The sequence below is a fragment of the Cuculus canorus genome, chromosome 13 (assembly GCF_017976375.1).
Source record: "Cuculus canorus isolate bCucCan1 chromosome 13, bCucCan1.pri, whole genome shotgun sequence".
NCBI classification, from domain to species: domain Eukaryota; kingdom Metazoa; phylum Chordata; class Aves; order Cuculiformes; family Cuculidae; genus Cuculus; species Cuculus canorus.
The window spans coordinates 16,567,818-16,593,746 of record NC_071413.1 but is presented as its reverse complement, the minus strand read 5'-3'; the positions used below and the strand labels follow the sequence as shown (position 1 = coordinate 16,593,746).

Here is a 25,929-nt window from a genome sequence, read left to right as displayed (position 1 = left end):
TCCTTCAGATTATGATAAGCCTGATACGTTTGTAAAAAGAATAATATGATGTGGTGTCTGCAATAACATAGATAGGAGCCTTGATGGTCCAGGAAGTCTTCTCCACTCCACATTTCCATGTCTTGAGTGCGAGAGGAAAAAAAAAAAAAAAAAAAAAAAGGTGTTTGTTTAGTTAAGCATTAGGTGGTTAATCCAACTTGGCTATTTCAATTTTTAATCCTATCAGGGACAAGGCTCTCTTTACCCTGGAAAACAAATCTCAAAAGAAAATGCACCTCATTTGGCACTGAAAACAAAGCTTCAGACTAATTGAATTCCAAGAAATGTTAATACTATTTTTCTTCTATTCTTGCAGAACAATACCTTAATTCTTGATGCTTCTCTTTGGTTATAGTCCTTGTCGCTAATGCTGAGCTAATGGGAGATTTGATGGAACAACAGCGTTCCTCTATGGCTGCTCTTACTGGTATCTGGCCCTAAAGCTGGTCTTGCTGTGCATGGGTCACGCCAACCAAAGGCAGAAGGGCCCAGCAATTAGTGCAATTCCTAAGTAATAAATTATTTCATCCCATTCTGTACATGCTGTAGTCATCAGGTCGTGGAAAACTGAATCCATACTTTTGTTTCTGGTGGGCTGCAGTGGAAAAATGAGTGGTGTGGGCTCTTTAATATCCTTTGTTTGTATCCAGAAAAAAAAATAATGCTTTCCCACTGAGAACCAGGAATCCTCTCATATTCTTGTGAACATGACATTCACAAATGCAGCGTGAAAAGATTTTGATGTTGGCAAGGAGTATGGCAGAGGCATTTCACAATGTGCCACCACTATCCTGAGGAGAAATGAGCAGTGCTAATCCTGGAAATTTGCTCAGAAGTGTTCAAAATTGCTTGTAGGTGTTTTCTGAGTACAAGGGAATCAACATATAACTTAACTTTCTTAAAAAATGAGCAATTCAGCTATCTCTAAATCCCAATTGACTCATTTGTTCCTAGTGCAAGAGAATAAATCCCATTCGGACCCATTCATACTCTGATAGATAGGAAGTGATGGACTCTGGTCCCAGACATGGTTGTACGATTGGGACTGTGAAGGCTTAAGGTACGGTTCCCATATATCATATCTCTTTTATCATAGTCTTTAGATATCCAACTTAGTGACAGGCCATGGAATTGTAGTAAACTTCATGCCAGGAAAATAACAAAAGTGCCTTAGTGATTAGGTCTGGTGGACCTGCTGAGATGGATAGATGGAGGTGGACTGTGTCTTCTGAGCCATGGAATGATTAGTCTGCCTTCTCTTCTTCATGTGTGATACAGTATGTTAAATTTGCGGGCGCAGGGAACAGTGCCATGGGTAATGCTTCAGGGAAATACGTGGGTTGAGCTGCTTAATATATACTTGGATTGTCAACCTCATCTGAAAGGAAGCGGCGTCTTTAATTAAAGTTAATGAAGATTGTTCTTTAATTCCCAGATGGCATGAAGAGAATATGAGTTCGTGATTGTGCACCTTTGCATGACCATCACTAGTTAGTTCCAAACACAGCTTAGAAACAGCATTTGTAACCTGACCTGACCCATAATTCCCGCAGTTTGGTGTTATGTATGAGGAGTGAAATGGATTTTTATTCCAAAGGAACTACAGAAACGAACTTGTAAGCTCAGAGAGTTTTGCAATTGTAAAGGCCTTATAACAGCAAAGGTTTCCATTTCATTAAGAGACATTTTCACAGTTTTAATTGTTTAGAAATATAGTTATTAACTACATACCATGTCTGGGAAAAACTAATTACTCAACAGTTCTTGAGTAATCCATGTGATATCTTGCATAATTCAGTCAGCTGAACATACTGAGCTGGTTTTAATAAAATAAATACAGACTATTCAATATGTAAATGAGCTAGTTAAAAATATACACTAATGGACTGTTAACCTCTCTTGAACTTGTGTTCTTACTGAAAATCACATTAAGGGAATATAAGAATATGGCAATATAGTCCTGTTAAGGAAGAACCGCAGTAAGCACACTGACCTGGGAGATAGCACAATAGGGAAAACAGGTGGGACATGTAGCACTTCCCAAAGCTTGGTAGACTGAGTAGACACTGGGATGCTGCTCCTGCTGGGCAGAGAGCTGGTTGGATGGTCACTGGCAGGGAAAGCTTCTACAGGACTTGAAAAAATGCTCATTTTCTCTATCTCTGCTTTGCTGACATGCTAAAAAGGTGGCTTTGGCAGCCACACACATGCATCAAAACTCTTCTGTGTACCGTTCATACTCTGCAGTCTCTAGATGGGCTGTGCTTGACTCCTCGAAAATGGAAGGGTAAGAAGTCAGGTAGGTTTGTTCACTTGCTCTTTAAAAAGCCTACAGATCGGTGTATCAAGGCATTAGCCAGCCTACCAAGCATAAATCTTTTATCTCTTTCATCGAGGTTGCAGCTCTCTGTGTGCCCGGCTGCGGAAGCTAGCACCCATCCCCAGACTAAACTGGCTTTATCTGCCCAGCTTCAGGGGAAAGAGGGGGGAAAAAAATGAAGCCAACGCACGTGTGTTGAGCTGTGAGTTATTTGCATGGCACCTGCCCATGTGCCGACTCTAACCATTGTTATCTGTCTTTCATTTTCACAAGCACAGGATTTTACTCCTAAAAATAGCTGAAAGTGAGCCACAGCAAATAGGACTTCTTTAGGTCGCTTTGATCACTATCTGCAGTTGCGTGGGTTTAGAAGTCACAAAATCGATTTTGGTATCAAATTGGTGTCTCTGGAATGAAACTGTCGTGTGAAGGAAAGAGGATGCTAAACCCGGGCCACATTGTCAACTGCATGCCAATTCTTTGCACCTAAGACATAACTGAATTCAAAATCATCTGGGCAAGGCAGAAATGTGATTATTTTTAACTAGAACAGTATATTGTCAAGCTGTAGCCCATTTAATTTTTTATATTTTATACACCCAATTCTTTTTATAAATTTCTCTCTCTGTTAAAACCGGAACTTGAGATGGAATAGTGCCCCCTCAGCCATTTAGAAATAAAGCAGGGGGACCACTAACCGGGCTGGCTCTGCAGCTTTAACTGGCCTTTATTACCATAGCCATAAATAGCAAACCGCCCCAAATATTACAGGAGTTTTGTTGGCTTTAACCAATGAAGTAGAACAAGACCTCTGAATACCCCATTAGTTCCAGTGCTGTGCTTTGACGACTTTGCATTGGCAGCTCTTTTTCTATACAAGTCACTAGCCTCACCCGTGTCTCTTAACAAATACCGTTGACAGGCACCATTGCAATTTTTCTGCATGTTCTGACAGTTTAATTCAGTACCTCCTGGCTAAGCTGCCAGAGCCTGAGGGGGTAATTCAGCACCTTGGCATCACACTGCTGCAATTAAAATAATTAAGGGAGTTGGGATGGGCTTACAGAGCTTTCCTTCTTCTGCAGCCTTGTACAGAGAGTGTACTTTCCTATTCCCCCATGGAATGGATACAGGAGCTTCCTTTGCAATATGCTGCAGTGAAATTTTTTAAGATGATGCTTATTTCCACGCTTATTTGCAAAGCTCTTTGCGTTTGTGCCTTATGACTTCTTTCCCTCTCTTTGCTTGTATACAACCTGATTTCCTTTTATTTTTTTCACCTTAAATACAAATGGACAAATATTTTGTATTCCAGCTGTGGTTTCTTTTGAATAAGAGAAGTGATAACCCCTTGGCTGCATAATCTTAGTCAGATCGTTCACTTTGGTGCTTAGTAAGGACAACTAAGCAGATCTGTCTGAATTAGTAGGTCTGATTCCTTTTACTGAGAAGAGAAGAGAAATACTAGAGATGTGATATGCTTTACTCTAACGTTGCTATTAAAGGGAAACAGCACAGCTGGGCAGGTATATGTGTGTCTGTGTGCATATGTTTAGAAAATTCTAATGTATGTAACGTATATGTTTAATGAAAAATGTTTGTTGCTCACCTTTGTTCATGTTTTTCATGCTGAGTGTATTTATACTGCTTGCACATATAAGAATCCCACAGCAACACATTTTGCTGAGGTGTGTATCCTGTATCTTTCTAAAACAGGTGATATCCAGGCTTTACTGAATGGAAACCTCCCCTGACACTTCTGGGCTTGTGTTCCACCTGGGAGTTCACCTTGTTCGCCGTGTAAGTGAACTCCAAAGGATGGAGATAAGCATTTGAAAGGAGCTGTGATAAATATCAGTCGTGTGAAGTGAGCAGAAATGCTCTGTGTCATGTTCAGCTCATCTAATGTAGGCAGCACACGCAGGTGTATCACACACTGATCTGAGCTGCCTTATCTGCAAGTACGGTGTGTGTGCCTGACGCAGCCTTTCCCTGGATAGCTCATATCAAGCTCAAAAACTGCTGCCCCTGTAGTTTGTCAGACCCTGAAACATTAATCATGAGGAGGAAAAAATACTCTCAGTCAACAGTATTGCAAGGGATTTGTTCACAGGTCACAGGTTTTCTGCAGCTCAGGAGACCTGTGTGGTATCCACGGAATAAAATCCAAGGTGGTAACCCGTCAGCATCAGGGCTGATAACCAGAGCCAGGCTCTAACTTTGACGCTTACCATCTTTAGCTGTTTCTAAGCCCACCACTTGGAGAGCAGGCTGGCATTGCTGTAAATTGCTATTCCTCTCCCTGCTCACCTGTTTTTCAGGGACCAGATTTTTCTGTTTGCTTTCTTGGCTTCCTCACTTTACAACTTGGGGCCACTGTAGGACCAGAAAGCCAAAGCTAGTAGACACCAGTGCAGGCTGTTGGGTAGGGAAGCTGCCTTTCCATAGACCAGCTGGCAAGTTGGCCAGCAGAAGCCTTGACGTCAGCGAAGATTTGCACTCACCATATCCCTGTCCCTCGCAGGTTCCTGAGATAAGGAGGGGGAGCAAGTTGCGGTTGCCTCGGGAGATGGCCACTTGTTGGGTGACATTGCAAGAAAAGGTTTTCCTCGTTGCTCTCACTTGGATAGGGAGAAGCAAACTGACTCCATCATTTTATGTTTTAGTTCATAGGAATTGAATTTAATACTCTTCTGCCTTTGACAAAGCTACTTACCCGGTTTAAAATGTGCTTGCTCTACCAAGGAGGGTGAGGTGATGGCTGCACGCTGTTTGGCGGGCAGAGCCGGCTCTGTGTGTGTGTGGTAGGTGAGGTGCTTGGCTCTGGCCCCACTCCTTAATCCCTGCTTCCCGTGTGTGGTACTGCTACAACGACTGTAAGAATTTGGTGTCTTCAGAAGTGCTTGAATTCCTTCAAGCGACGAAACAGAAAGGCAGTCCTTAATATGCATTGCTGTGCCTGATGTAGACTTTCTCCAGGTTGCTCATGTTGCAAAGCAGTCTCATATCAAAGATCAACTTCTTTTTTGTTGTTTACTTTAATATATTAATCTAATGGATAGTGCAGTTTAGAAAGTTATGTTGAAAGACAAGATGTGTCCTCATTGTGCACTGGTGTGGGCTTGTTCTTCCAGGGTAGCAGCTCAGCAGCACCTCACCTCACCTGACAAGATCTGAACATTCAGGTGGGACTGGCAGGTTTTAGCTTTGCTCTTCTCCAGGGATTCACAACCGTCGATGTTGGACTGGATGACCTGTAAATGTCCCTCCCAACGCAAAGCATTCCATGTTTTTACGAAATCTTTCTGGAGTGAGGGGGAAGGAGGTGGGTTTTAAAGTTTTTATTTTTGATTGAAGTTCCTGATTACCTGTAGAAATCGGTTGTGCTTTTCTGTCAAAGCACTTTGAGTGATTTGTGATGAGTATCAGTACAATACCCCCAGTGATTTGTATGCATGTAGGGGCATTCATTGCTTTGCCCTTAACTAATGCCTAAGGATATGAAAAGAAGTGTGGTCAGCAGGGCAAGGAAGGGATTCTCCCCCTGTGCTTCTCACTCATGAGGCCTCACCTGGAGCACTGCATTTACTTCTGGAGTCCTCAGCACAGAAATGACATGGATCTGTTGGAAGGAGTCCAGACGAGGCCACGGAGATGATCTGAGGGCTGGAGCACATGCCGTATGAGCTCACACTGTGAGAGTTGAGGTTATTCAGCTTGGAGAAGAGAAGGCTCCGGGGAGACCTTAGAGCAGCTTCCAGTACTGAAAGGGACTCCAGGAAAGATGGGGAGGGGTTCTTGATCAGGGCTTGCAGGGACAGGATAAAGAAGGAACAGTTTTCAGCTGAAAGAGGGGAGATTGAAATGAGATTTTCAGAAGAAATGTTCTGCTGTGAGGGTGGGGAGGCCCTGGCCCAGGCTGCCCAGAGAAGTGATGGCTGTCCCATCCCTGGAGGTGTTGAAGGCCAAGTTGGATGGGGCTTGGAGCAACCTGATCCAGTGGGAGGTGTCCCTGCCCATGGCAGGGGGTGGGACTGGATGAGCTTTGAGGTTCCTTCCAACCCAAACCATTTCATGGTTTGTGATATTAAAGCTGTAGTGGAAGGGTGGTGCCCTGATTCCAGTGTATCTGCTACACCAGCAGAACATCCTCACTGTTACCAGATCTGCACATACAGTGAAACGCGTAGTCACTTTAGTTAGATTTTTCCTTTTATCTTTACAAAGGTGTGCTTAGGAAATGATACCTCCGCTTCTCACCTATTTCGCTAGTAAGATCTTTCACCCATTTCCTGCATACTGAGAAGCCTCCCTGGTGTCAGCTAGTGATGCAGTGGAAAGAGCAAGAGTCATCTACTGTGTTCAGGCTGTGCCTTTCCTGTGCTCGCGTTCTCTTGCTTCCAGGAAGGCTGCTGTAACTTTAAAAAAGACTTTGCAAAGCATCTCCTTCCCTCCCATACCTCAGCTGAAATAAGAGCGTCTCATGAGTTTAATGGATCAAACAGCGGTGATGGGTTTTATGGCTCTTTTTCACTTTAGGGCTAAGGAAAGAGAGAGCAGGGCAGGTTGGTTTTAAATTCAAGGATTTATGTTGTTAATCCTCCTGGCTAATTATAATTTATGGGATCCTGATAAATTAATATGCAGTTGCTATTCAAACACAGAGAATAGTGTAGGGCGGGCATAAACAAGTCTTGTTCATTTTTAATTTATTTTCACCAATGGAGAATATTAAATAAAATGAACACTGGGGCATTTCATGGGAAATTTCCTTTTCATTATTTATCTTCAGATTTATGGACTTCATATACCAATTTTCCCAGTATTTCTCCCTCTAATGAAAATCACGTTGTGACTTTGAGCGTCCTGGATGCCGTGCAGAAGCACTGGTTGAGGTATTCTTTTTTAACACAGATTTCAGAATGGCTGCAAGAGTGGGAATGGCAAAGAAAAACCTTTGATTGGTTATTTTTAATGCTGCGTACTTAGGCATTTATTAAAGTGAGTGGTTGACATCAAGAGTATTGTGTGCATTTCTCTTTGAAGCTCTTGAGTGTGTTTAAGCCCTGCTTGGCACTTTCCCAACCCTGGGCTCTCTCTGGCAGAAACTACGACAATCATGGAGAGAGTGAGGGAGTATTTGTAAGATTAATTTTTAGAGTGAAAATATCACAGAGCTACGGGATGGCTCTGGAGCACAGATTGCTTGATATCCAGGAACATAAGCGTTGCAGAAAATTTGTCTTAATCAGAAATAGCATCCATATTTTCAATAATTACAAGGTCAGACAAAGTAAGTAGGATCTAAACCAGTGACAAATTTCTCAGTCAGATTGGATAAATAACAGCTATAGTGTAAGGGGAAAATTATGATGAATCAGCATCTTCCATTTAGGGTACGGGGAAAAATACCTGAGTCAGGAGTGAACACGCGCTCCTGCAAAGCTTGCTTCTCTTCGTACTGCCTGACCTCCCCCCATTAAATGCAGTGTGGAAAGCTTTCAGGAGATCCCCCCGTTAACGTGGAACAAGGGCTTAGGGTATGGAAATGTGTTGAAAAATTAGTATCGCTGATGGCACAGGGCATTAACACGCTGGTTTGAAGCCAAAGGTAAATTCTTCACACCATCAGTCTGTGTCAGCCTTCATTTGATTTTTCTGCTTCCATAAATATGGCTTTAAGCAGTATGTTAGACTTATAATAATTAAGTTTGGAAAAGACCTCTAAGCTCATCCAGACCAACCGACAGCCCAACCCCATTGTGCTTGCTAAACCATGTCCCAAAGTAGCACATCTACCCACTTTTTTGAGCCCTTCCGGGGATGGAGACTCCATCACTGCCCAGGGCGACGTCTGTCAGGGCTTCACCACTCTTTCAGTAAAAAAATTAAGATTTTTTTTTTTCTAATGTTCAATCTAAACCTCCCTGGTGCAACTTGAGGCCATTTCCTCTCATCCTATCATTTGCTACTTGAGAGAAGAGACCAGCACCCACCTCACCACAACCTCCTTTCCAGGAGCTGGAGAGAGACTAATCTTGGTTAATGCCAAGTAAATCTGACCACACCTCATCCCAGGACACATATGATTGCCCATCAAGAGTGACTCTATCTTCTGCAAAGTAGATAATGGAGGCTACTGGATTACTAATTGAAACTGTTGTCACTTAAAAGTAGTAGAATATGTAACCTGCAAGATTAGACTGAAGACTGGGGAAAAACAGTGATTTTTAAAAAAAAAACTTTGACTTCTCTTAAGTGATGTGTAGCTCACCTGGTCCTGAAATGTCTTTGGTGACCTGAGGCTCTGCAAACTGTGTTCTTTGGGGGTTTTATGAGGTTTATTTGGAGGAGCGGGATAAACCTTTTTTTCTGAAAAAAATTGATCTTTTACATCAAAGGGCTGGGAGAGTTGGGGTTGTTCAGCCTGGAGAAGAGAAGGCTCCAGGGAGACCTTAGAGCAGCTTCCAGTACTGAAAGGAGCTCCGGGAAAGCTGGGATCGGGAAGTGTAGGGATGGGATGAGGGGGAATGGTTTTGTGCTGCAAGAGGGGAGATTGAAATGCCATGTTAGGAAGAAATGATTTGCTGTGAGGATGGGGAGGCCCTGGCCCAGGTTGCCCAGAGAACTGATGGCTGTCTCATCCCTGGAGGTGTTGAAGGCCAGGTTGGATGGGGCTTGGAGCAACCTGATCCAGTTGGAGGTGTCCCTGTCCATGGCAGGGGGTGGGGCTGGATGAGCTTTGAGGTCCTTTCCAATCCAAACAATTCTATAAGTGTATGATTTAAATCAGTAAAGCACACACATACTTGTACCATTTTAGTTTTGGAGCCATCACACACTGCCTCTCCTGAACGGTAGTTTCCTATCCATTACCAGAAAACAAATCCTGATGGGCAGAGTTTGGGACAGGCTGAGTGCGGTTCTAAGTGCATTCTGTGAACCATTCTGTGTTTCTATGAAGTTCAGTTACAGGTTTTACATAAATGAAATAAATATGAATCTCCCTTATCTGGAAAGAAACAAATATAGGTATTCCTGGAACTTGTTTGGGTTTTTTTAAAGTATTTTATGACGCAATCTGCACTCATGTGGCTCTTTGGTTAAATTTTGTAATGCACTAAAGCACCTCATTGTCAGGCGTGATCAGTCTAAATCCTAGGCTGTAGGAATGGGTCTGCTGCAGTGATTCACAACTCCGGCTGCTGTAGCCAGCGCTTTTGGTTTAGGTACAGCTTCTAATGGTAAAAAAGGCATGGTAGGAGTTCTTTGACTGGAGAAGCGTTATTCCCAGAATGTTTATACATCCTTGGATTTTGGTGGCAGGGATATATCAAAAGAATAATTTCCAAAGGCAGTTTTGTTACACTGATATAAATTCCTAGTGCAGAGCTATTCTTAGGCCTTGAGGACCAGGGTCCTTATTTTTAGCAGCAAAATACAGGCTCCTACATCACTTTAGTACTTTTGAAAACATTGCTTCTTGTCTCATGTTGTAACCTGTTCCCGTAGTTCTGAGATGTAGTTTTGCATCTCTATTTACCATCTAATTACTAATATTTTAAAAAAAATGTTTTCTAAATTAATACCCTGACTCCCAGCTTGGCAAATTTACTGTTTCCCAAGATCTCTGCAATTTTATTTTCCATAGGGAAAAGCTGGCAGTGCAGCAAATAGTGTTTTGAAATTAGGCTGCTCTATCCAACGTTTCTCAGGCAGCAGAGGCTTCTGTCCAAGTATGAGATGACCACATAATGGCATCAGAGGGTTCTGGTTTACAAACGTCTTGCTAATCAGTTCTAATTTTACATTTCCTGGGTATGTTTGGTATTGCCAGATTCAGCATCTCTTGAGGGCTTTGATTAGAGCCATAGAAAAATTCCGACCGGAGGGGACCTCTGGAGGTCACCGTGTCCCCTCTCCTGCTCAGAGGAGGGCCTGCGTCCCCTTTCTGCATCTGATTAGCCATGAGGATGGTATTTAAAGAGAAAAAGCAACACACCTATGCCCCAAACCCAGCAGAATTTGGGAAGATAAAGAATGGTTGATTTGTGCTTCTGTTCACCCCCTTGTCCCCATCTCCACTCATCAGTAGTTAGAACTGCACTCAGCCTGTCCCAAACTCTGCCCATCAGGATTTGTTTTCTGGTAATGGATAGGAAACTACCGTTCAGGAGAGGCAGTGTATGATGGCTCCAAAACTAAAATGGTACAAGTATGTGTTTGCTTTACTGATTTAATCATAGACTTATAGAATAGTTTGGGTTGTAAGGGACCTTAAAGCCCATCCAATAGCACCCCCTGCCATGAGCAGGGACACCTCCCACTGGATCAGGGGCTCCAAGCCTCATCCAACCTGGCCTTGAACCCCTCCAGGGATGGGGCAGCCACCACTGCTCTGGGCAACCTGGGCCAGGGCCTCCCCACCCTCACAGGAAAACATTTCTCCCTAAGATCTCATCTCAATCTTCCCTCTTTCAGCTTAGAACTTACTCCTCGTCCTGTCATTACACTCTCTGATAACTATGTGTCCTCTTCTTTTTTCTCCACTACCTTGGCTTCGATGGGCAGCTGTGCCTGCATTTGTTTCCATGTTTGCTAAGTCTGGACTGCAGGTTCAGGGAGAGAGATGGATTTTCCCATCATGTAAATCAGCCTGATTACAACTTCTCAATGAGGTAGATAGTGGTGTATGAACTTGTTCAGCTCCATTAAAACCAGGGTGACAGGAAATAACCAAGACTCAAACACACATCTGTCGTTCTCTCATAACAAAACTGTGACAGAATAATAAAGCGATACCAAGTACATTTAAAAGCACTTTCATCAACTCCATTAAAAAGGAAAAGTCCCAACAAAAAGTGGTATGGGATCCTGTGGGGCTGAGTGGATTTTTCCTAGGGGCTGTTCCCGAGGTGAGGGGGAGTGAGAAATTCAGTGAGTCAGGATTGCTCCTCTGCCAGCACAGGCTGGAGCAGCGAGGTTTCCCTTCTTCCTTCTTCCTCATTAAAATATGTAATGTGTATAATATTCAAGCGGGGTATAGTAATTCTCAAAATAGAATTGCACGTATTTAATTAAGTCCTTAGATTTTTAGGCCGCAGTTGCTATAAATATACTGTGCACGCTGACAAAAATAGGGAATTCTGCTCAGGAGAAAGAACAACAGAGTAAAGTCTGTACAGACTAGGGGCATAGAGAGCCAAGGAATTGATTAGTCTTCTGTTGCAGCCCGTCTGCTTCATGAGGAGGGTACCCAATGTTTATAAATGGAACTAGAAGGCTGTTGAATTCTCAGTCAGAGAAGTTGATTCTCAGTGACAAGAAGAATTAGCCTTTAGAGTGGTCATGAACAGTATGAAGGCCAACAGCATCCTGGCTTGGATCAGACATGGTGTGGCCAGCAAGAGTAGGGAAGGGATCATGCCCTGTACTCGGTGCTAGTGAGGCCACAACTTGAATCCTGGGTTCAGTTTTGGGCCCCTCAGTACAAGAAAGACATTGAGGGGGTGGAGAGTGTCTGGAGAGGGGAATGGAGCTGGGAAGGGTCTGGAGCCCAGGGCTTCTGGGAGCGGCTGAGCGACCTGGGGCTGTTGAGCCTGGAGAAGAGGAGGCTGAGGGGAGACCTCATCACTCTCTACAAATCTCATGAAAGTAGGTTGTGATGAGGTGGGTACTGATTTCTTCTCCCAAGTACCAAGTGATAGGATGAAAGGAGATAGCTTCAAGTTGTGCCAGAGGAAGTTTAGATTGGATATTAGGAAAAGTTTCTTTACTGAAAGAGTAGTGAAGCACTGGAACTATTTGTCCACAGAAGTGATGGAATCTCCATCCCTGGAGGGATTCAAAAAGCATGTCATTGTGACACTTTGGGACACAGTTTAGTAGGCACGGTGAGGTTGGGCTGATGGTTTGACTGGATGGGCTATAGAGTTCTTTCCCAACCTTAATGATTCTAGGATTCTATGATCTTGCCATTAAACAATTCCAGCTCAGTAGAACAAATTTAAGTGACCGAATTGTAGAACGCAAAAGAACTGTGTTGTAGCTACCACAGGCAAAATAAATCCTAAGGCAAAATGTTTGCACCAAGTTGCACTTCTTTGCTTAATTTTCAGAATATTTCATGCCATAAATAATTTTGGGGGCTAAATTTTCAAATTAATAAATACGTATTGAGAAACCTGGGAATGTATTTACCCAAAGATCTGGGAGGGTAGATATTTCTGTTCAATTCTTGGATAAATGTTGAATTTCAAGACAAAAACCTTTCATACTTCCCAGCCAAAATATTCTTAGTGTGAAATGTTGCAGTACGAGATTTAACACTGTAGTTTTTGGCTCTGTAAATAATGCAGAAAGTATCAGCATTGTATTTTTCTGCTGCTTGTGGATTTTGGTGCATCAGATTTTGGGATAAACTCTTGATTCAGAGAAATTATTAAAACGGAATTCTAGTGCACTCCTAAGTGCCAGCCACAGTGACAAATCTTGCTCACTCAGGTGTCTGACTTTGTGTGGTTTAATGAATGAGTAACAGAGCTGATCTCCCTGCTCCTCAGCTCTCCTCTCTAGTCCCCCTCATTACAACGAGCAAGACTCACGTTGCTGAATTCCTTTACAAGTTACACAAAATAAGCAAAACTAATATGATTCCTCCCCTGTAGAATTAACATGAAAATCCTTCGTAAATGGTTAATGCGGCATAACTCATGCATGAATAGAGTTCTGTGCTGTCTAAACTATGTAAGGAAATCCTGCTGTTGGAACTGAGTGACATTTCTAAAGGACTCCGTTTTGAACCTCCAAACATGAATAGAGCACACAGAGCAAATGATGGGGTGGAACTCGGGGGGCTTATTTCCAGCAAACATTGAAACTGTAAGGTATAGTTCAGTGGGGAAAAGGAGGATAAATACAAGAAAGCCAGTTACTCACCAAAGCAGCGCTCGACTTTAATAATAAATAATATTGAATGTGGGATATTAAAACAATTCATTCTTGGCAAAGCGCAGGGAGGTTTTATTCCCCCCAGTAACTCTGGCTTGAACGAAATACTACTTATAAGCTGCAGATTTTAATATAGCATCATGTTCCTACAGGTATAATAAAATAAAAATGTTAAGAGTATTAATTCCTTTAAAAGGGGTGATTAATCCCAGATGTGGAGCATGCGGGGAGCGGAGGGGGTGGGCATGCTAGGCGGGTGCAGGTGCTGATGGGGCTGTTGCACCGTGTTGCACATGTTCCCGGAACACAGCTGTTCTCCAAATCCTCTGCCAGTTGCTCCAAACCCTCTCTGAAGTTGTACTGCCTCTGGGCACAATTAAAAGCTGTATACTACATTTCATAAGGTAGTGTTAGAAATTTAGGCTGAGCCAAAAAGGAGAGAGGGGAGAGAGAGAGGGGGGAGAGCCCCTCCTTAAAGAGGAATTAACCTTGTTACCTCTGCTATTGAAACAATAAAGCTTCTAAATGCCACATAAAAACTCCAGTATTAAGAAAAAATACTATTTTTATTTAATATTGATTTTCAGTAATTCATTAACTAATATTACTCTTTAATATTGGGCGTAAAATCTGCCCAGCCTCCCCCTCCCCCTGTTTTCTTGTGTTTCTTTCAAAAATATATTTGTTAGGGTATGTGAAAAATAGCTGCTCTGGCACAGGTCTGCACATGTTTCTACACTGTTTTAAGTACAAAGTATTCTGAAGCTAAAATGTGCAGTAAAGTAGTTTGAATTTCCTTGAGCACTTTCACCTTCAAACACTTGCGGTCACTTTACCAGAAAGAAAGAAATTGGGGAAAACTCAATTTTGCCAGTGTTATAACACAGGCATTTTCTTGTGACCATCGGACCAAACTGGTAGTGCTGGAAGGTTTGTCACCTCCTACCCGTGTTGGTCTGGGTGCTCGTGCGGGTTGACTCTGCGCTCATACGCCATGGCCAGCTGCATGCCAACCACGTGCTGGCCAAATGGACAGGGTGACTGATGCCCTCAGAGTAGCGTTTTATTAACAACAGCAATAGAGTCGGCAGGTCCTCTAACTGCCCACATTTCTGTCCTCTGTGCTCTGCCTCTCCAGCACAAGGAATGGATGGAAGCATAGTACTATAAAACACAAGTATGTTGACTTGGTAGAGTCTTCTATGAAAGACCAATTGGGGGAGTGAACCAAAATTGTCTTGAAAATGTTTGGTTTATTTTAGAGTTCAAAATATTGGTAACTGCTTTAGAAGTCCCTTAAACAACCATACAGAGCCCACCTTGGGCACACCTTTTGGTGTTAGCCTGATGACTGCTGTTACGCTGTTCTCCCACACTGTAGATTTGGAGAGGATTCAGTCCAAAGGACGAGACCACTGTGTGTCTCGTGTCTAGTATCTCCTGCTCGGTGCCTGGTAAGTTCACACACCGAGCTGCAATGTAGGATACAGAGGAGACTTCAACTCAGCTGGCTGCACTGAGCTTTATAGTTTTTCACCAAATAGCAGAAAGAAGGGGGAAAAAGGTATCCAAGAAGCATATTTTAGAATTGTATATTAACACGCCTCAGTGTCTACAAGAATTTCTCCAACAACTTCTGTATGATGTGCATCAACCACAGTGTGCACAAGTCTGCTTCTAAAGTGAACTTATGGTCTGTCATTAAAAGAAAATAAAGGACATTTCTGTAATGAAAAGAATTAAGAAAAAAGTCATCTCTGTCTAGATGAACTTAATGGCAGTTGTAAAGGTTTCCTGATGCCACTGCATAGTACCTGATGGGTAGGGTAATAAAACATGGAATGACTGTTTTGATCTAGAACTATAGGCTATTGACAGGATAAAGCAATAGCAAGGTCTTGAACATAAGCAAAGCAGCAACATCACCTGCCACCTTTTGACATGGATGATGTGCACCAAGGAGTTGTGCACAGAGAAATCACAAGATTTCATTGAAAGAACTTTAAACAGAAATTAGTTGAAGTCACATTGGAGTTCTGGCATCATTTAGTGTGTGTGTCCGTGGGCTTTTCCTTGTTCAGGAACGTGCCTACCTTTAATCTTCCCTAAACTTCTATTTACATCCCACTAAAATCAGTGTAGCTTAATATGATTTTTGTTCATTTTGATGAACAGGAATCAGACTTCCACATTCATGAACTTGACTGAATCACAGCTTTCTCAAAATGGCGAGAGCTTAGAACGTTATTATTTATTGTGTTCTATGTTTATTTTCCCTTTAAATTACTGTAATGTAATGTGTTTTTTCAGTGAATTATATTAGCCAGTTGGATTAGAAATCGCAGCTATAAGGGAATATAAATGCTTCAGCATTAAAATAATGCATATGCATTTAGTTTGTTCGGTTCCTGTAAAATCTATATCCATTTGTCCAATACAAAGAATTCAGATACTCTTTGATTAGCGAAGTGAGTAAAGTGCAATTGATACAGTGCCATGCAAGTAATGAACCAGGCTCTCTGAAAGGGTTTGATTATACTAATGTAAATGTTGCATCAAATTGGGAAAATATGTATGCCATAAATTATTGGTAGATGTGACTCTGAAAAGCAGGGGTGAATAAACTTTTGTCATTCTGATTGTCTTGTTAGATTAATTATCTGTCATGTAATTTCACATTTCACGTCTTGCAGTTAGGATCTGCTTCAGTCTCGGCTTGGTTTTGTAAATTTTGGCTAGAAACCTAAGTAGGGGTGCTCTGTAGCCTGCAGGACACGCACATGTTTCTGGTTTTGATCTTAACTATTGTGAATCAAAACTTTTAACCAGAACTACACTAGAATAAAAACAACAACAACAACAGAAAAATCAGAATATACTTGTTAGTTGTTAGACGACTTCCCATCCCAGGAGAGCGCAGAGAGGAAAGAAACTAAAAGCAGACAGCTGACTGCTGTTCCCACCTGCTCAATAAAATGTTAACTTTAATAAGATACAGCCGGCCTTGTTTCTATTCCAATCTATTTTATATTTGTTGAAAGCTATGGCAAAGTAATTTTTTAAAGATAATTATGCTTTGTAAATGTTAACTTGATTTTGTAGCAGTAAACACACTTTCTGGTTACACAGCAGACAAATGAGGAACATATGTCATCTAAAGCCAGCTAGCTGCACATGGTGGTAGCATTGGTTACAGATATCATAGAACCATGGTGTGATTTGGGTTGGAAGGGACCTCAAAGCCCATCCAGTTCTATACCCTGCCAGGGGCAGGGACACCTCCCACTGGATCAGGGGCTCCAAGCCCCATCCAACCTGGCCTGGAACACCTCCAGGGATGGGGCAGCCACCACTGCTCTGGGCAACCTGGGCCAGGGCCTCCCCACCCTCACAGGAAAGTTTCTTCTTAAGATCTCATCTCAATCTCCCCTCTTTCAGCTGAAAACCATTCCCCTCATCCTACACATTGAACACTTATTGAACTTATTGAAGACAATGTACACTTATTTATGTCTGCTCATGTACAGTGAGACACCTATCAAGTCCTCCCTTCTGTTTGTACATGATCCAGGACTCACGACATTAGATTTGTACAACATTATAGCCACAGCATCAAATGCATGAACTGTTAGTGGGCTTCCTCGTAATCAGTCTGACAATGTTTCCTCTTTGCAGAGGGAAAGTCAAAAGCCTGGCTTTGAAAGGGGGGAAAAAAAAAATCAATGTGGCGATTGTATGTGGAATGCAAAGGCTGAAACAAATTCTCCCATGGCAGCTATATGTGGGAGGAGGTCTTGATTTTTCAAAAGGCTTAGTTTCACCATTTAGCACTGCACATACAGGAGTAGCCACCTGCCTTGCTTTCAGGTCAGCAGTTGATTTTGATTGTGAACAGAAGTTTTTTGGGGGGGGTGCCTGAAGATGGCTGGTTACATATACTGTGGCAGTTTCTATGTTGGAGCAACTGACCTTCTTCCATATAATCCCCAAACCAACTGCATCAATCGGATGCAGAAGTACAGGTGTGCAAGCTACCAGTTAGAGCTGCTCATTCACTTCAGAGTTGTTAAAGTGTTTTGTTGTTCTGAACTACATGAAACAGTGCTTTGTCATTATCAAAACAGCATTAAAAGTACTGGTATATAACTGTCTGAGAGACAATTTAAGCTTTCCCTGCAATAAAACTCTAAAACTACTTGGAATTCAATAGGGTCAAGTATTGGGAAAATAGTTGCATAGGACTCTGAGCTGGAATAAATGGCTGTTATCAGTCATTGCTAATGGGCTTTTCTGGAAAACCAAAATCATCATAAAGTTTCTTCTGGCACTGAGAGCAAAGGACAGACTTGAATTTAAACTTGATTTTCCTCCTATGACAGATGTTCATTAAACTGGTTAATTACTTATAAATATCATTCCTCTCCCCATCTCACAAACACAGGCATAATATACAAACACATGTGACTTAAGAACTGAGCTAGCATAGCATTGATTTAGATTTGTCTGCGAGTCCAATGCAGACATAGAATTTATAGTCATGTGAAATTAAAAAAGTTAATCTTACTGTCATTGTACATACTGAGTGCATTTAACTGTCGTGATATGAAACTTAATTGTTGCATGCATTTACTTAGAAGCCAGCGCATGGAAGAACACAATGGTGGCATTAAGAGACTTTCATATTGTCGCTATATTCTGTTTGAATAGTGCAATGTAAGGGAACAGCCATTGAAACAATTAGTTTAATTTCTATTTTTTTGTTTAAAACCCTCTGATACACAGTTTGGCTTGTCTCTCCCACAATAAGCAGCGGTTTTTACTGTCTTTTGTGTTGGGTTTTTGCATTCATTTGAGCTTTAAATTCAAAGTGAACTTGTGGGGTCGAGGTGTGAAACCACATGGGACTGAAAGTGAAAGGAGGCATTCATGTGACCCCCCCAAACCAGAGGTGCCAGGCTGAGCACCGCTTGTGAAGGCATCTGCAGGAGCTGCCTGATGCACGCAGATCATGCCACAAGTACCACTCCCAGACAAGGAGGTAACCTCCCCAAGGAATAAAAAAGAAGAGATTATGTTCGGTGCTCAGATTTACAGCTTGGGCCATAGAGTGCCTGAGCAGCTGTGGTTTCTATTGATTTAATTGGATCATGGGTTTTCAGCTCATTCCATGAACAGATCCATAGCATTCACTTTGCACTTGCATGTTACCTTTTCCATGTTCTGGCTTTTTGCAGTTCAGAGCCACTTCTATAGCTGTTTGTAAATCTCCTTTCAAAATGCATGTTAAATGCACAGAAGAGCTGCATCTGCAGTGAATAAAGGTTGGAAAATTACTATTCTAATACCTATTTACAAACGTTAAAAGTTTTTTAACTTGCTCTCAGTAGATTGATTGAATATAGGCATAGAAATACTTAGGACATCAAGTACAGGTAGGGCTTTTTTGGCATGGTGCATAAGAAGGCAATTGAGGGAAAGCTTTTAAAGCTATATCCTTCACCTTTTGTTCCCTGAGCAAACATGTTGTGCATTTATTTTCTGGGGTTTTCCTTCCTGTGTTTGTAGTAATAAGAAATCTTCAGAAAGCAAACGATAACAAATATCAGTTAACAGATACAAGAAGCAAAGAAAAAGTTCTGTTGGTTTATATATTTTTGTTTTAGAATGCGAACTGAATCAACCACAAAGTATGAAGGTTGTGATTCCATTGCTGGAGCAATAAATCCTGACTCCCGTGGCCTTACGCTGGCTGCACAAAAGTGACATTGTTATGCGGCATAGGGAGAGCTGAGGTTCCACACAGAGGTCAGAGTGACACTGCTGGATGGGGAATGTTGTTTTGCATTCACAGATAAACAAGGTTAGCATCTCACCCGCTTGACAAAGAAAACCTCACATGTTTATACCAAAGGATTGCGAGTGAGGATCTTGCAGTTGTTCTTGTGTGAAGCACTAATGCTGTTTTGTGTTTGGCAGTGACTGTTATCCCAATATTTAACCTTCAGAGGTGATGAGAAGATTGTAGAGCTACTACAGTAAATGGTAGGGATTGTTGTTCTGACTTGCACTTGTAGTATGAGATCCATTTGAATGAAAACTGTACAAATAGTGAATAGAGCGTGGGCTCTACAATGAGAAAGCTTGATGTTAAACCTTTAAGCTCTAGTACTCATATAAATATGCTTTGCATGCATTCATTAAAATAAGAAAGTAGTTCTACTTAGCAAACTTAGCTTTCTTTGAGAGTAGGAGTTGGAGAGAAAGAGAACGGTATTAAGAGGAGAATATTTTAGTCTACGCCAGCTCGGGGATATTGCCACTAGCAGAAAATCCACAAGGGGTAGAGTTGTAATGATGCAAAGCTGCTGCTGTTTTCATTTTGTTATGAGTCTTGCTGATTCAGAGTATCCCAACATGAATTACTATTAATATGGTCTTCTCAGCCCCCTAAGGGAAACCATTAGCAAAAGTCAGTATTGCTATGTGGTGTAGGGCGGAAAAATGGATGTTTTGATGGTTACCTGGATGAGTCTGGATTTGCAGATACAGCTGACTCCGGTGTGGTTGAAGAGAGAAGCAAGAGTTGGTAAGGACAGGTAAAGAGAGGGTTAAACATTAAGGAGGGAGAGCTGCGGCCCATGTCATGCTGAGAAGCAGTGGCCCAGTCATGCTGCCATGGTACCCACTGTAGCCAGGAGAGAATCTGGTGTGGCTTTGCTGGAAAGGTCTTCCTGGTGCTGAACACAGCTGTCCGAACCGCTCCTTATGGGGCAGTAGAGCCAGGTGACACTGCATGAATAAGAAATGACTTTATGTCATCAGTCGAAAAAAGTGAAGGTTTTGCTTTTTGTTTTGCTCTGCTTTTCTTTCAGTTCTCTTTCAGAAAGAGAAAAAAATGCCAAGTCCATGTAAGGTTAACCCCAATAAATCAGGCTGAAATTGGTTCCAGATCTAGCGGTTTGTTTGCACGTTCAGACACTGTTGCACAGACCCAAGAGAACTTTATAATTTGGGCTACATGACCTTCAAAATTAAAAATGTTATAATGGAATCATGCTCATCTCCTTTCCTATCCAAAGCTGATGACACATAGGGATGCTATTTAAAAAGAAAGAAAGCGACAAAGAAAAAAAGGCTGGTTTTGTGTGGGGATCTCTATGCAGACTGAAATAGCAATGGGGAGGACCTTTCAAAGCATCCTCTCATTTGGAAACGCTGCTAATCCGTAGTGTTTAGCGGACATTGCATCACTTTATCACATCATGCTAGATTGAAACTTGGTGGATTCGGAGGGGCTTACGAATGGGGCGAGAACAGGGTGGTGATGCTATTGAAGTGAAATGTTGTTTCACTGTCACAAGATAGGGATAGTCTGAGGGATGAATAATAAGTAAAAATGGCAAAAGCTTCTTTTTTTTGTTTTTCCCAATCCTGCATAAACTCTAAAATAATGAGTGGGGAAGTGGATCAGCAAAGCATGCATTTCTAGTGAACTGTGCCTAAGGAGGGAGAACTTATTTTAGTTGAACTTATTTTACTGGGGTTAGCACTTAGCGAATTTTGCTACTTAAGACATTTTAAGGGTTTATTCCCAGTGTTGTCCAAGCAAATTGTAAAGAACTGCGAAAGAAAGCTCCCCCGCCTTTCCGAGGCCATAAATCAATTCTTCAGTGGTGGTATATTAAATGATAACCTTGCCATGTTTAATGTCACAGCAGATGGAGCTGAGGAGGCTCTGCTCCTTCCAGCTGTATCTGCGCGGGTGAATTAACCATGCGAACGTAGGTCTGAACTTTCATAAAGCTGATGAGAGTGATCTTGCCAAATGTGGCACTATCATGTTTCTCTCTTCTGAGATGTTACCACCCTGTTTAAAAGGCATACTTTTTTTCCCTTGGATATGTTCACCACTGCTGACGCCGTGGGAGTAAACAAGAGCTTTTTCAGTTACTTGGTTTGAGGTGGAGATTCTTTACAAATTTAAATTTGGTCTTTTATCGAAAAATAATTTTTTTTTTTTTTTTTTTTTTGTGTAAAATGGTCTGTGCTGCAGTGCGCTTTCTGAGATCATTTTTAATCTAGCTTAACCTGACTTCAGTTGGAACAGGATCGGGCCCTGGAAGGCTTACGTTTCCTTGAGAAACCCGACTTCCAAAAGAGCCATTATTAAGCACTGAAGGAGTTAAGAAAATTCAATGCCCTGTGAGCCAAAATTCACTTTTCAATGTGCTTGTTGTACTTAAATGTCAATCTATTTGAAAAGGAGAGTGTCCCAATTATTTACATGGCCAAAAGAAACAGCTTCAATTCTTTATCACATAAATACTCTTAAAAGCATGATTTAAACCAGATGAACAGAGCGCTGAATTAGTGTTTTGGTTACTCGGCGGAGCCAAGTGTAGGCCTCCTTGGCACCGGCTGCGCCTGCTCTAGAGCTTTGGTCCCAGAGCAGGGCTGAGTGCTTTGAAGACCATGAATAGCCCTGGCACCAACACAGGCTCACAGCCCTCACCCCACTCCTAAGGACCCTCTTACTCTTCTTTTTCTCTCGTTTTTTGAATGGCTTGGGGTGGGGGGCAGGTAGCAGTGTGTAAGCTGAGCTGAGAGCAGGTCAGGAGCTGCTGCACCTTTGCTATAGCCGGCACTAATTTGGGATGGCAAGCTCTGAACTTCCTTTCCAGCTAATTTGTTCATATAATTAAGTTAGCAAAATCATATGTTTTATTAATCTAATAAAATGCATTTCATGGTTTAGACTGTCTTTAATCCTTTGACCTTTGAAGTCACTCTTTATAGTCTTCAGATTGCAGTAATTTATTTTGGTTGTTTCTGTTGGGAAAACAGTTTAACAATCTGCTTTCGTTCCAGTTTTACATTTTTTTCCCTTAAAGGTAAATGGGATTAGTAAACATCTGCTTCTTTTGAATATTTACAAACTTCACAATCAAGATTTAACAGTGCCAACAACATTAGTAGCTTAAATGCTTATAAATATTCACAGACAAATAAATACAGCATTGAGACACCCCGTGCAGGTGTTTCTCATTTCTAAGAGTTTGAGTTAGCTGTTGTAAGAACAAGGCACATCTTTTATGTGGCTCAAAATATATTTGGTGATACGCTACATGTGCTTTTCCCATTTTAAGTGGGTTAACCTCCTCTCCCTACCTCCCAGGGCACTTTAAGGAGGAAAATATTTGCTCGGTTGTATTAAATGCTAGAGCTCACTAACTCTATGTGTAATTAAATATTTGGAGTTAAACATGAGATGATGTGAGTTTGTATTTGCCTGGCTTTTGACAGGGGTTTAGTCCGAAGTTCGGAGCTGCAGGCCTGGGAAAACAGGAGTCAAGGCAGGAGTCCAGTGCTTGCTTAAATGCTTCCCTGCTCCTTAAGACCACTGGATAATACTACTGCAGTTATTGCCGGTACTCATGTGTCCCAGAGGTTAAACACAAAGGGATTTACTCCCGATACCCTTCAAAGATTTTACTTGAAAAGTCTGTTTTTTTCTGCTACCACAGTGCAGAACATCCCTGTGCCGAGACCACCTCAGAGGCAGCTCAGCTTTGCTGTGTGCAAACCAGAACCATTTTATTTGCAATTCTTTTCAATGTCTATATCATAATTTGAGGTGGGAGAAATGTAAAGGTCAACTGCCCTGAGAAGCAAAAATCCATGAGGACTCAGTCATGTAGCCCCTGCTCCCCTTCCTGTCTTCACACAGAGGTCCATCTACCGAAAGAGACGGCTCTGCTCTCTTTGGCTACACTTTGGGTGTTAGAAGAGACCCCCGGGCCAATCTGTGGACTTCACTCCATGTTCCCTTTACTCCCCATGCAAGCACAGCAACAAAACGTAGAATTGTAGAATCCAGAGTTGGAAGGGGCCCACCAAGGTCATCGAGTCCAACTCCTGTCCCTGCACAGGACAACCCCAACGTTCACACCGTGGGTCTGAGGGCTCTGAAATACTTTGTGCTCCTGTTTGGTACCCAGACAGGGTGCTCTGTATCAACAGGGTTCCTGTGCTGCCAAAGAAAGAAAAGTCATAACAATGAATGCAGTTTCCTGGGGCAGATCCTTTTTGTGTGCATGAAGCAGCAAAGAAATACTCTTCCTCTCTTAATTTGCAAAGTCTTTGTGAGATTTCAGGAATGAAATCTCCTTTCATTCCACATTTATTTACACTTTCAGGGCACAACCATATCAGTTATGACCTTGATTTGTTTCTTTGCCCTACAACACGTTCTGCTCTGGTTCATCCTTTATCACTTTTTCACGGTGCTTCCATCAGTGGCTGCATATAGTCTTAGCCCTGAAACTTGAACTTTTAACAATCAGTTCTTTAAGTTATAATAATAATAATAATGAAATCACGCTTAAGAAGCAAACATTACTCTCTCACCCCGTTCTTCCATCTGGCTTTTCTGGAGGAGAATTAATCCCAGCAGATCTACCCCGTACGGGGTTAAGGTGCAGGATTCATTTAGCCTTTCCTTGGTGGTGTTTAAACTGAAACACGCTTTCTCCCAACATCTTAAAGCCTCCAGAGCTCCCAGTCATGGGTGGGATGGTAAGGATGGCATGAAAGCTTCTCAGCCGGGCGGAGGGAAGAGCCCGTGGCACTGCCTTAATGTTTTCTGAAGAAAAACAGCAAAGCCCCTGTCTAGCTGTGCACCTGGACAAACAGGGTTTATGGCAGCCTCCCCCACCTGCCTCCCAGAGCCCAAAGCCTGTCGCTGTTTACCTGGAAGTGACCCGGGAGCAGTGGCCAAACAGACGCTGAGAGCCCAGACTTGTTTCTGAAACTTGATGTTTGCTGTTGTGGGGGTGCTCCCCCGGCACCGCTAAAGCCATGTGGAGCCCATGTGGAGCAGAGACAAGAGCCCGGTGAGGGTGAACTGAGATGGACTCTGTCTATAAGGAGAGAGAGATGAGCCCTGCCATCTTCCCGTGGGGGAAAGCCGGGAGCTGGGGCATTTGCCCGGACAGGGCAGTGATCTTTCCCCTGTACTCAGTGCTGGTGAGGCTGCACCTTGAATCCTGGCTTCAGTTTTGGGCCCCTCACTGCAAGAAAGACATTGAGGGGCTGGAGCGTGTCCAGAGAAGGGAATAGAGCTGGGAAAGCCTGGAGCCCAAGGGTTCTGGGGGCGTCGGAGTGACCCGGGGCTGTTTAGCCTGGAGGAGAGGAGGCTGAGGGGAGACCTTATGGCTCTCTGCAGCACCTGGAAAGGAGGTTGTGGTGAGATGGGTGCTGGTCTCTTCTCCCATTTAACAAGTGATAGGACTAGAGAAATGGCCCCAGGTTATTTCAGGGAAGGTTTAGGTTAGATATTTGGAAAAATTATTTACTAAAAGAGTGGTGAAGATCTGGCAGAGGCTGCCCAGGGAAGTGATGGAGTCCCCATCCCTGGAGGTGTTCAAAAAGCATGGATGAGGCAGTCGAAGAGTTGGTTTAGTAGACACAGCGGTGTTGGGCTGACAGTTGGACTGGATGGGCTCAGAGGTCTTTTCCAACCTTAACGATTTTATGATTGGCAGCCCTGGGATGAATTAAGGACCATGCAAAAATAACTCTTGTATTCCTGTGTGGCAATGTCTGATGCCCTTTATCCACTTTGATGTCTCAAATGTCTCAAAATTGTTTCTTGTCCAAGGTAAAAAGGACAGTCTCCCTCCTGAGTTAAATGATTTGATTTAGTTTCATGTGCGTGAGTTGCAGGTTAGCTTGCCTGGGAATGTTTTTGAGTGCTATGGCAGGTACCATCCCAGGCTTTTTGAGACTTTATTCAGATCTCAACTGTTTTCAAAGGAAAAAAAAGGTCTGCTTGCTCTGTGAATGGAGATATCAAGGGTTTATGCTAAAAAAAGTAATCAGGTTTTTGGTAATAAACACACACAAGTGGCAGCAGAGCTGTGGAGTTTCTCGTTAAAATCAATATGATTTCCAAAAAAAGATGCTGTCTTGCAAGTAGAAAAGTTGAACTCAGCAACCATCTCTTCATTGCTTTATGATATTGTGTTGGGGGCACTGTGCCTGGTTTGAAAAGAGATAAGTAGAATATGAAAACCGATTTTGTAGACGTGTATATGTAAGCTAAAATAGGGTGAGCAAAGTATTTTGTGTCAAAGCCAATGTAAAGAGAGAGAGAGGAAAAAAAAGAATAGTTAGAAAACTAACACTTCTGAGGTGAAATTGTTGTGTTTTGTCTTTTCAGTTATCTACTTATCACCTAAAAATAGCAACAATTTTAGCTCCCATTCTGTTTTCTCAAGACAGCCTGCCCACAGATTTAGTAGAAAATGTGGTTCCCAGCTGGTATGGCAGTTCACAGCGCAATTCCTCTTTCACTTCCAACAATCTGGCATCTCATATCTATATCAAGTCACAATTTACCAGGAAAAAATTATATATAGAGGAAAAAAAGGAGTTCTAAATCTTATTAGCATTTTTGTTTCTTAAAAAAGAAATGCAAACAAGCCATGGAATTGTGCCAAAGTTTCAAGAGAATGATTGTGGAAGAATAAATAATTCATCTTGTTTTAACCTGAAGTAAAAATTTTTAAGTTAAAATGATCGAGAAAATAAAAATTATTCCTGCACACTTAAAAGTTAAA

General features: G+C 42.2%; 1 protein-coding gene across 5 annotated transcripts in view; it reads left to right on the top strand.

Moving 5' to 3' along the window:
• The window catches only part of WWOX (WW domain containing oxidoreductase), a 547,784-nt gene that overhangs the window by 464,804 nt on the left and 57,051 nt on the right, over positions 1 to 25,929 (top strand). Inside the window, exon 9 of one of the 5 annotated variants that reach the window (XM_054078621.1) lies at positions 4,076 to 4,111. The exons of the other annotated variants lie outside the window; for them this stretch is intronic. Within the exon in view, the coding sequence (XP_053934596.1) occupies positions 4,076 to 4,096 (21 nt within the window). The 3' untranslated portion in view covers positions 4,097 to 4,111. Of the gene's footprint in view, positions 1 to 4,075; positions 4,112 to 25,929 lie in introns of those variants that run through there. 5 annotated transcript variants of the gene reach the window in all.